Source organism: Trichomycterus rosablanca, chromosome 16 (assembly GCF_030014385.1).
Source record: "Trichomycterus rosablanca isolate fTriRos1 chromosome 16, fTriRos1.hap1, whole genome shotgun sequence".
Classification (NCBI taxonomy): Eukaryota; Metazoa; Chordata; class Actinopteri; order Siluriformes; family Trichomycteridae; genus Trichomycterus; species Trichomycterus rosablanca.
The window spans coordinates 12,235,490-12,248,100 of record NC_086003.1 but is presented as its reverse complement, the minus strand read 5'-3'; the positions used below and the strand labels follow the sequence as shown (position 1 = coordinate 12,248,100).

Genomic DNA, 12,611 nt, shown 5'->3' with positions numbered 1-12,611 from the left:
CTCAGAATGTATAATTGAAAGGGTCTGCAAGTAAAAAGCAGCCCAAAAGCCATTTAATAACCAGCCAAATTTTACACAAGCAATATTAAATCAGGCCGTAATCCAGCATCGTTATTCCAACAAGGTCTGACATAATATCGCTTTATTAATGTCGAGTAATAAATGACGAATTGCTATAAAAATAAGTCAAACATTTACCAGACACAGCATTTATAGCTAATTTTGGGAATAGGAAAAGAAGGGGCAGGCAAAAAAGAACAACTTTAAAAGGTTTACAAAAATTTATGTAGCGTATGCAAAAAAAAAGTTCAGATGTAGCCCAATACTGTGTAAAAGAAATGCACATGACAGCCAAACAAATTCTGTCCCTTTCCCATTGCACAGTACATTATTAAATGATCCACAAACCTACATTTAGTAGTTGTTTTCATTGCCAGGTGACCTGTACTGTCCTCAATTATCTGTCCTGAATTTGGTTACTCTTCTGGAACGGCCTGCATGGGTGGAGCAAAAAACAGCACCTACTGTTGATTGGTCAAAAATGCAATCATCACAGAATCGCAACTGGAATATGACAAGCGTCATATTAAAAATTGTGTTTATATGACTGGTGTGACGGAGCTTTAAATAGATTTAGTGTTATACACCAGAAACATTAAACATGTTGAGAACTGCTTATGGTCAGCTGACGAGGTGATGAGCTTTGGGCGTGTGATCAGAAGAGGAAAGTACAATGAGATCTCAGGGCTGGCATTCGAAATGAAAATAGCAATAGATCCCCATCCCCCCAGACATAGCCAATCAGGAGATTCAAACCCTGATCTCAGCGGTAGTGGGCTGTTTAATATGACTTTTTTTATCATTGGTTTTAGATCTGGACAAAAGAGCAAAAACATGAACATGAAAAAGCCAAAAGTACTGAACAAATATTGGTAACATATGTGTGTTTAGCGCTGCTTTTTTTATTGTTTTTGATTATTCATTTTGAGACCTGCTTTTAGTCAGCTGGCAAGGTGACGAGCTTTGTATAATTGGAAACAATAACACAACACCTAAGGCACGTCACAGATAGTTCTGGATTTGAACACAAAGTGTATCATCCAATGAAAAAGCTACATTTTTAAAACTGAACTGTATTCATAATACAGTTTTTTTATCGTATCTTGGACTGAATAGAAGTAGTTTATTTCGTTACCGCCTAACCGTAATCATGACGTAGCTGACAAAGAACTTTGTCAAATGTCACCTTTTCAACACCTCTATTGGACAAACAGAAATGAACTGCTTGAGCCACGGTTACAAGTGAAGAAAAAGCTCAGATATTGAAAGTGTATGTATCTGTATTTATGTGTTTTTATGTAAGTGTGTAAATATTCATACACGTATTAGTTAGTGATTCTCAATCCTGGTTAACTGATAAGTGGATGAGTAGAATTAGTTGTGGTCGAGACCTTAGATCTGAGAAAGATGTTAGGTTATGTTTGGAGTGATTACAACAGTTCCACTTTAGAGTTGGGGTAGACAGCCACCACGTCGTAGCCCTCAGGAGGCTGCACTCTCGCTTTGGCATGATTCTCGCAGTACAGGTTTTCCTCGATGAAGAAGTAGCCTCGCTTCTTTAGGTTCAGGCCGCAGTCGTCGCACATGAAGCACTCTGGGTGGTAAAGCTTGTCTCTGGCCTTTACAATGGTCCCGCTGTCAAACGACAGGTGAGATGAACAGATATCAGATCAATGTGATGTAACGGACCATATAAATTCTGCTGTGTAAATAATAAATAATAATGACATTATAATTAAATAATAATTAAATTAAATAAATTCAACTTTTAACAGGCACATAAACACAAAGTGAACTTGTACACAAACGCCCCCTTGTGGAGGCTTTATGTTACATCGTGTAAACCACAGTGTGACCACATTGTACAGTACAGAGCAGAGCAAAAAGAGTAAGGTGCGGGCGCCCAGGTGGCGCAGCCGTATATTCCGCTAGCACACCATCACTAAGATTCTGAACTCCTAGATTCGAAACTTGCCGTTGCCACTGGTCGGCTGGGAGCCATCTAGCGGGCATAATTGGCAGTGCCTGAAGAAAACACTAATTGGCCACCGTGTCTGCTAGGGCGGGATGTCCGGACTATGTGGGTGGGGTGCAAGGACCCTAATTAGCAGACAGAGGCGCCTGTGAAGAATGCATTGGCGAAAAGAAGGACTGTGCACGGGTCAGAGGAGGCATGAGCAAGAAATATACCTTCCTCGAATGCAATCAGAGATCCCCAGCAGCGGAACACAAATTGACTAAGCTAAATCGGGAGAAAAATGCATAAATACATAGAAAAAAAGAGGTAAGATGCATTGTTTGTGTTGCCTGGGTCGCGTAAAGAAATCATAGAGAAAATGTACACTGATCAGCCATAACATTAAAACCACCTCCTTGTTTCTACATTCACTGTCCAGTTTATCAGCTCCACTTACCATATAGAAGCACTTTGTAGTTCTACAATTACTGACTGTAGTCCATCTGTTTCTCTACATACTTTTTTAGCCTGCTTTCATCCTGTTCTTCAATGGTCAGGACTCTCCCAGGACCACCACAGAGTAGGTACGATTTTGGTGGTGGATCATTCCCAGCACTGCAGTGACACTGACATGGTGGTGGTGTGTTAGTGTGTGTTGTGCTTGTATGAGTGGATCAGACACAGCAGCGCTGCTGGACTCTTTAAAACCATGTCCACTCACTGTACACTCTATCAGACACTCCTTCCTAGTTGGTCCACCTTATAGATGTAAAGTCAGAGACGATTGCTCATCTATTGCTGCTGTTTGAGTTGGTCATCTTCTAGACCTTCATCAGTGGTCACAGGATGCTGCCCACGGGCGCTGTTGGCTGGATTGGTGGACTATTCTCATACCAGCACAACACACACTAACACACCACCACCATGTCAATGTCACTGCAGTGCTGGGAATGACCCACCACCCAAATTATACCTGCACTGTAGTGGTCCTGGGAGAGTCCTGACCATTGAAGAACAGCTAACAAAGTATGCAGAGAAACAGATGGACTAAAGTCAGTAATTGTAGAACTACAAAGTGCTTCTATATGGTAAGCTGATAAAATAGACAGTGAGTGTAGAAACAAGGAGCGGTGTAGGTCACTTGAAAAAAGTTTGAAAAGCCCTGCTTTAAGGAATAGCTAAACAAGCAGTTTGCTTTGTTTGTAGATCTTGACCTACATACAGCCCTGCATTTCATTCCACATCTAGATTACTGCAGCAAGCGGCTAACACCAGGAAATAAACTGCTAACAAAAATGTTGGAAAAACCCTTTATTTAGTCCTGCACAATAAGCAGCCCTTATTCCCCTTTCGGTATCTGAAAGGCTAGGTGACACAGACCACACATACTGAACAGACACCGGTTACCAGTTTTGTTTGATTCCCACACTGTCATTGCAGGCATATTCCAATGGTCTGCCTGTATTCTCATAAAACTCCACAGTGACCACATTGTGTTTCACTTCCCTGGTAGTTACTCCTAAAATGACATGGCCTGATGTGAGTGGGAATACCCTGTAACTCTTAGTTTCTGTAAGCAAGCATGGACAAGACTATGAGTAATGAGTAGAAATGATATCAGAATTACTTTCCTTCACTGACATGAGGGTGGATGGAGGTGTCCATACAAGTTCATGTTTGTGTGGTTTTAAACGATTATTACTTCATTATTACTTCACTTGTGTTCATTTTGTCACCATTTGTTCATAACTAAGGTCCTACCTAATTCCCGGCTGTGAGAATTGCATCACGGATCGTCAAAAGAGCCTTTTTCTGTGTAATATGTTTCCTTACGTTTACTAGTTAATTTGAACTATGAGGCGGTCCTAGCAATCCTACGGCAATTAAGTTAGCAATCGGTTAGCCAAAATGTCCAAGATGTCTAAAGTCTAAAGCAGCTAAAAACACTAATCGAATAACTGAGTTTAGAAAACTCCCAACCAATTCTGTGGATGCTGATGAGAAGGTTCGTCTTTGAGACAGAACAGGAAGCCTCGCACCATCACTGAATGTTCGAGGTTTACATTTAACCATTAAGGTGGGCTGTGCTGTGTAATTAAATGACTGTCAAGAAATGTGGAACCTTTCTTTAAAAATCTATGAAATCTGTGACTCTTGAAAAACGAGGTCTGTGAAACTCAGCAGGTAGGGCCCTACTCATAACTATATAATCTATAGAACTACAGAAGTACACTGATCAGCCATAACATTAAAACCACCTCCTTGTTTCTACACACATTGTCCATTTTATCAGCTCCACTTACCACATAGAAGCACTTTGTAGTTCTACAACTACTGGCTGTAGTCCATCTGTTTCTCTGCATGCTTTGTTAGCCCCCTTCACCCTGTTCTTCAATGGTCAGGACTCTCACACGACCACTACAGAGCAGGTATTATTTGGGTGGTGGGTCATTCTCAGCACTGCAGTGACACTGACATGGTGATGGTGTGTTAGTGTGTGTTGTACTGGTATGAGTTGATAAGACACAGCAGCGCTGCTGGAGTTTTTAAACACCTGACTGTCACTGCTAGAGAATAGTCCACCAACCAAAAACATCCAGCCAACAGCGCCCCATGGGCAGCGTCCTATGACCACTGATGAAGGTTTAGAAGATGACCAACTCAAACAGCAGCAACAGATGAGCGATCATCTCTTACTTTACATCTACAAGGTTGACCAACTAGGTAGGAGTGTCTAATAGAGTATACAATGAGTAAACACAGTATTAAAAACTCCAGCAGTGCTGCTGTGTCTGATCCACTCATACCAGCACAACACACACTAACACACCACCACCATGTCAGTGTCACTGCAGTGCTGAGAATGATCCACCACCCAAATAATACCTGCTCTGTGGTGGTCCTGTAGGGGGTACTTATCATTGAAGAACAGGGTGAAAGCAAGCTAAAAAGTATGTAGAGAAACAGATGGATTACAGTCAGTAATTGTAGAACTACAAAGTGCTTCTATATGGTAAGTGGAGCTGATAAAATGGACAGTGAGTGTAGAAACGAGGAGGTGGTTTTAATGTTATGTATGACACCACTACTAATACTAATTTAGTTTTTTCAGACTTTGTAGCAACACTTTGGAAAAAGCCCCTTTCCTGTTCCAGCTTAACTTTCCCCCAGTGCACAATACAAGATCTATAAAGACATGTTTTGACAAATTTGTTTTGGGAGAACTCTATAGCCAGCACAGAGCCTTGAATCTCTGAGGACCCTCGTCCGACATCTTGTCTGACCCCACAAATGCCTTTGAAAGAAAGGGCATACGTTCCCATAGACACAGCTCAGATTACTATGATTATTGTGTTTGAAAGTATGATACTGTAATCCTTATCTCCAAAACACACTATGTGCATGAACTTTTGTCTCAGTTGTAATCAACTACAATAAAATATAAAGTGACAGGAGTGAGTTGTTTTATAGCAAAAACAGTAAACAGTTAAGGGATTCGTTTTATTATTATTAATACACCGACCAGGCATAACATTATGACCACTAACAGGTGACGTGAATAACACTAATTCTCTTCATCATGGCACCTGTTAATGGATGGGATATATTAGGCAGCAAGCGTAAGGATTTGAGCGAGTCTGACAAGGGCCAAATTGTGATGGCTAGATGACTGAATCAGAGCATCTCCAAAACTGCAGCTCTTGTGGGGTGTTCCCGGTCTGCAGTGGTCCAAGAAAGGAAGGAAGAGTGGTGCGACAGGGTCATGGGCTGCCAAGGTTCACTGATGCACATGGGGAGAGAAGGCTGGCCAGTGTGGTCCGATCCAACAGACTAGCTACTGTAGCTCAAACTGCTGAAGAAGCTAATGCTGGTATGGGGCAGCAAAAGGGGGACCAACACAATATTAGGAAGGTGGTCATTCCATACCTCTAAGGTGCCAAGTGTAGCCCACCACCTTCAAGAAAAAAAACCCCAATATATGCAGGATGCTTAACCAAACAAATTGGGTAATAAAAATAAATGAGGTGGCCAAAATACCAGAAACAACTGGAAACAGATCAAACTGGCATAGCACACAAATAAATAAAAAAAACTGGTTGCCACATTATGGCAAGCTGTTTAGAGTGCCTGTGACAAGCAGCCTGCACTCAGTGTGGGTCCAAATGTGTAAGAAAGGGGCAATTCAATGTCTCTGGGACAGCTCGCTCATCCTGGGCCATTCTATCATGTCGGTTAAAAAGTGCCGCAACACTGGCTGAGCCCCCAAGAAAAAATAAACATCTGCGCTGGTAGGAAACCGGAGCAGATCAAGCCCAGTATCAAGTTTCCGAAAGAAAGTAGGTTGCCAACAAAGGATAAATAAAAACACTTCCACCTAGAGCTAATTAATGCTCAATGAGACACTGGAGACTGACACATCAATCATCAACGCTATAAATGGCAAGATAGAAAGTCATGATTCTGTAACCAAGCACCCCACAAATCTCCATGGTAGATGGGCGCATTTCAATATGTAATAGTGAGTTAATACATTTTCAATAATCAATTAAACCTAAATCAACCCAGTTGATATTCTTTTTGGTAAAGTAAAGGTTTGATAAATTTTACATTATTTGAACGTCTAAGAAAAAGCACTGAATCCTCTCTCTAACCGTTTCGAAACAAACACACTAACTGAAGCATACTCACTGATATACATACTCAACGAAATACTTACACAATGCCAATTCCACAGCGTGTGCACTGCGTCAGTTTCTGCAATCCAGCGAGGGGAGTGATGGGACTGGGAATAGGGCTTCCCAGCTTAGGCAGTGGGGACCGCACTGGAGATTTTGTTGGAGAAGTAACTGAAGACACAAGAAGATAAGAAAACAGGAGAAATAAGCATCAAAGTCTATTTTACTTTATCTTTTCTTAACACTTGTTGTTATAAGGTTTGATTCCCACAAGTACATGAATCCAGAAAGGTGAAGGTTATATAATTTACCTGCTTCAATATTTACATACATTTAACAGACACTTTCATCCAAAGCAACTTACAATTGTGAAAGAATACAATTTGAGCAACTGTTGGGCCCAACAGTTGCACCCTTCTAATTACTAGCTGCTTAACTGCAGAGCAACTGCTGCCCCCACTGAGCTAGTGCTGGTCAACATACTGGAACTCCTGGTAAGCACAGACGGACGGACGGACGGACAGACAGACAGACAGATAGATACTTTATTTATCCCAAGGGAGATGAAAATGTTTTTGAAAAATAACCACTTGGTCAGTTAGTACAATTATCGAGCTAAAAACCCAAAATATAACTGAATTAAGTGCTTTTTGGTGTGAACAAAACCTTATATTTCACAATTTTTGGCACCAATGCATTTAGCATGTTTAACAACCCCCCTAACGTAACAGCACAATCTCCTCCTAATAATGCTAGAAGAGATTGGTCAATCATAGAGCACTCCTTAATACAGAATATCTTAAGATCTTAGGAAGTGGTCTTTTGTGGAGTTTATTCTTTAGCTCACCTCACTTTTTTAATAAAGTTTACGTCAAAAATATGGCCATAACCAAAACACAATTCCATAGACATCAAACCTTTTAAAAGTCTCAAAGTCAGAATTTTTGACAGACGCAGCAAGATTTTTAAATCTCCTGTTAAGTCATGGGAGTCATTGATGCCATGTATCCTAACAAAAAACAGCCCCAAAACATTATAGAACTTCCATCATAGTTAAGAGTGGGAACTGTAATAACATGATCCACTTTTTATGTCAAATGCACCTTGAGTGTTTGTTTTATTTGTAAATGCTTTATTTGTCACATTTTATCCAGTTCTGGAAGTGCCTACAAAACACATAGAAGTTTGTTGATAAGTAAAAGGTAAAGCTTTTTTCTGGCACACCTTTTAAATGTTCTAATTGTAGACTGTGGCAACTTAGGAGATACCAAATGTTGCCATCTTTTGTTTATTAGCTGATGTGTCCTTATAATTATGCATTACCATTCATTCACTCATTGTCTGTTTTTCTACCACTTTAGTGTTGGGTACAAATCACCAGACAAAGGGTAGGAAACACTCCAGACAGGTCCCCAGTCTATCACAGGGCAAACACTCTCACAAACATTCACATCTAGGGCGATTTTAGTAGCTCCAATTAACCTGACTGCATGTCTTTGGACTGTGGGAGGAAACCAGAGCACCAGGAGGAAACTCACACAGACATGGGGAGAGCATGCAAACTCCACACAGACAAAGGACCGTCTCGCTGTAAAGCAACAGTACTACCACCAAGCCACCATGGTGCCCTCTCATCTTTTTCCAGGCAGTTTAATTACAATAGATATGAGCATTTTCAGATGTACAACTCTTTTATTTGATTGTGTTCATTCAATTTATGCCTGAGGAATAAAGTTCAACACACTCTCTATTTCTCCCCTTGTTTATGAATGACTAAGGAAATCTGATTTGTGTCACTTCATATTTAAACACAGCTGAATAGGATGACCACCTAAGAGTTTCAGAACACTTATACAGTCACATATAAATGTATATACATATAAACATCACTTACATATATACATCATTTTTAAATCATTATTTTGTTGTGTTGTTTTCATGTATTTTTATTATTTAAACATTATGTATAAATGGGTGCTGCAATGGCACTAAAGATTCAAATCCCGGTCCTATCCACAGGTCTAAATACAGGCATGATTGGCTATGTCTGGGGAAGAGAAGGGGGAACTGTTACTGCATTACAACCAGTGATTCCAGGACACCTAGACCCACTACAACCCTGAACAAGATAAAGCATTTTTTTTAAATCTAAATGAACTTTAATTATATGTACACCAATCAGCCATAACATTATGACCACCTCCTTGTTTCTACACTCACTGTCCATTGTATCAGCTTCACTTACCACATAGAAGCACTTTGTAGTTCTACAATTACTGACTGTAGTCCATCTATTTCGCTACATACCTTTTTAGCCTGCTTTCACCCTGTTCTTCAATGGTCAGGACCCCCACAGGACCACCATAAAGCAGGTATTATTTAGGTGGTGGATCATTCTCAGCACTGCAGTGACAATGACATTGTGGTGGTGTGTTAGTGTGTGTTGTGCTGGTATGAGTGGATCAGACACAGCACCGCTGCTGGAGTTTTTAAATACCACGTCCGCTCACTGTCAACTATATTAGACACTCCTACCTAGTTCGTCCACCTTGTAGATGTAAAGTCAGAGACGATCGCTCATCTATTGCTGCTGTTTGAGTTGATCAACTTCTAGACCTTCATCAGTGGTCACAGGACGCTGCCCACAGGGTGCTGTTGGCTGGATATTTTTGGTTGGTGGACTATTCTCAGTCCAGCAAAGACAGTGAGGTGTTTAAAAACTCAATCAGCGCTGCTGTGTCTGATCCACTCATACAAGCACAACACACACTAACACACCACCACCATGTCAGTGTCACTGCAGTGCTGAGAATGACCCACCACCCAAATAATACCTACTCTGTAGTGGTCCCAGGAGAGTCCTGACCATTGAAGAACAGCATGAAACAGATGGACTACAGTCAGTAATTGTAGAACTATGAAGTGCTTCTATATGGTAAGTGGAGATGATAAAATGGACAGTGAGTGTAGAAACAAGAAGGTGGTTTTAATGTTATGAATGATCGGTGTATATTTTCAGTGTACAATCAAGCTAGTTAACAACTTTTTTACTTTTTAAGCTAAAAAATTGTCCTTCAGCAGTATAGAACTTGAAGGAACATTGAGACATTATGGCAGCATAATCACAATGTTTGCATCATCATTGCTACAGAAACATTGTAACTTTTGAATGTCATCCAAAATCGCAGGTGCCTGTTAGAACCCCCTACCCCCATCAGCATTACATATGAAGCCTTGAATTAAACCTGCTGGCAGGCCTGCAGTGCCCACTTTGGCGCAGTTTAATCCCCAGCCATTAAAAGCAGTAACGATACTGCTGGCAGGAAAAATTTCACACAAAAGAAAGAATGATAACGAGTGAGAATTACAATAGTGTGTTTGTGCAACGGCTAATGTGCCAAAGGGGAAAATATAACTTAGAGCAACCCTGAATGTGGTTTTTCTTGTGCCTGCTGCCAGGTACATATAATTAACAACTTGATCCCTTTACTTTTTTATTAAATTTGTGTTTAATTTGGGTCAGGCACTCTGGCTTGACTTGAAAAAAGCTATTTGTGATTACTTACGTGTTTGCCTTGCAGTCTCAGAGCTTGTTGTGAAGTGAAATAAGTAGGGTAACGTCCTTTATAGGGAGCGAACTTCTGCACATATGAATGCACAATTGCGGTTTATTTGTTGAAACTACAGTGGGGCCAAAAAGTATTTAGTCAGCCACTGATTGTGCAAGTTCTCCTACTTAGAAAGATGAGAGAGGTCTGTAATTTTCATCATAGGTACACTTCAACTATGAGAGACAAAATGAGAAAAAAAAATCCAGGAAATCACATTGTAGGATTTTTAAAGAATGTATTTCTAAATTATGGTGGAAAATAAGTATTTGGTCAATAACAAAAGTTCAACTCAATACTTTGTAACATAACTTTTGTCGGCAATGACAGAGGTCAAACGTTTCCTGTAAGTCTTCACCAGGTTTGCACACACTGTAGCTGGTATTTTGGCCCATTCCTCCATGCAGATCTCCTCTAGAGCAGTGATGTTTTGGGGCTGTTGCTGGGCAACACGGACTGCACAAATTTTCTCTGGGGTTGAGGTCTGGAGACTGGCTAGGCCACTCCAGGACCTTGAAATGCTTTTTACGGCGCCACTCCTTCGTTGCCCGAGCGGTGTGTTTGGTATCATTGTCATGCTGGAAGACCCAGCCACGTTCCATCTTCAATGCTCTCACTGATGGAAGGAGGTTTTGGCTTAAAATCTCACGATACATGGCCCCTTTCATTCTTCCCTTAACACAGATCAGTCGTCCTGTCCCCTTTGCAGAAAAACAGCCCCAAAGCATGATGTTTCCACCCCCATGCTTCACAGTAGGTATGGTGTTCTTGGGTTCTTCTTCTTCCTCCAAACACGACGAGTTGAGTTTTTACCAAAAAGTTCCATTTTGGTTTCATCTGACCACATGATATTCTCCCAATCCTCTTCTGGATCATCCATATGCTCTCTGGCAAACTTCAGACGGGCCTGGACATGTACTGGCTTAAGCAGGGGGACACACCTGGCACTGCAGGATTTGAGTCCCTCTCGGCGTAGTGTGTTACTGATGGTCCCTTTGTTACTTTGGTCCCAGCTCTCTGCAGGTCATTCATCAGGTCCCTCCGTGTAGTTCTGGGATTTTTGCTCACCGTTCTCATGATCATTTTGACCCCACGGGATGAGATCTTGACCCCAAGGGAGATTATCAATGATCTTTTATGTCTTTCATTTTCTTACAGTTGCTCCCACAGTTGATTTATTCACACCAACCTGCTTGCCTATTGTAGATTCACTCTTCCCAGCCTGGTGCAGGTCTACAATTTTCTTCCTGGTGTCCTCCGACAGCTCTTTGGTCTTGGTTATGGTTGAGTTTGGAGTCTGACTGTTTGAGGCTGTGGACAGGTGTCTTTTATACAGATAAGGTATAACAGGTCAAACAGGTCAAACAGGTGCCATTAATACAGGTAACGAGTGGAGGACAGAAGAGCTTCTTAAAGAAGAATTTACAGGTCTGTGAGAGCCAGAAATTATGCTTGTTTGTTATTGACCAAATACTTATTTTCCACCATCATTTACAGATAAATTCTTTAAAAATCCTACAATGTGATTTCCTGGATTTTTTTTTTCTCATTTTGTCTCTCATAGTTGAAGTGTACCTATGATGAAAATTACAGACCTCTCTCATCTTTCTAAGTAGGAGAACCTGCACAATCAGTGGCTGACTAAATACTTTTTGACCCCACTGTAAATATGGCCTTAAAAACTGTTTGTTTTCAATATTGTTTGTTTTCAATATTGTTTGATTTATATGATTCTAATACATATAAATACATTGACATTGTTTTACTCAGTCTCTTATGAAAGTAAAGGTGCACTAGTCGCCATCTAAAAAGTTGGACCAGAAAAAATCGGTTGGACTCACCTCCGTTTCCAGACTCCAGTATTTCCTGTAGATACTTGAAAGATCCAGACTGTTTAGGTGCAGAAACTGGTTCTTTTGGGTCTTGCAGCATCTTGTAGACTTCAGACTCTGTGTCAAACCCATTGCGGTTTTCCTGAAAGTGCAGGGCTTCTGGGCTTGGGACGAAAGAGATAGAAAGTCAGCTTCTTCAATATTAGCACTCTTGGTAAAGATCTTAATCAGGGTCACGCTGAGCCAAACATTTTTAGGTATATGAGGTACAAAGTCAGAACACAGCACAAATCCATAAATGGGCAACACAAACTGACAATTTAGGGCTATTTATTATAGACAATACGTCTCTTGCTTGTTTTGTAAAAGCATAGGAAAAATCTAACATGGCTATAATATTGGTACAGGGCTACACATCACTTCAGTGGTAAGACACAGTCCTCCCCTTTACCTGAGGGGAAATTTTCTTACAAATAAT

The 12,611-nt window shown here is 40.7% G+C and overlaps 1 protein-coding gene across 1 annotated transcript in view; it reads right to left on the bottom strand.

The window, feature by feature from the left end:
* Positions 1-947: 947 nt before the first annotated feature.
* pdlim4 (PDZ and LIM domain 4) overlaps positions 948-12,611 on the bottom strand; it is a 76,354-nt gene continuing 64,690 nt past the window's right edge. Inside the window, exons 5-7 of the mRNA XM_063011267.1 lie at positions 12,143-12,297; positions 6,735-6,864; positions 948-1,695 (exon numbers count right to left, since the gene is read on the bottom strand). Of these exons, the coding sequence (XP_062867337.1) occupies positions 1,491-1,695; positions 6,735-6,864; positions 12,143-12,297 (490 nt within the window). The 3' untranslated portion in view covers positions 948-1,490. The remainder of the gene's footprint in view (positions 1,696-6,734; positions 6,865-12,142; positions 12,298-12,611) is intronic.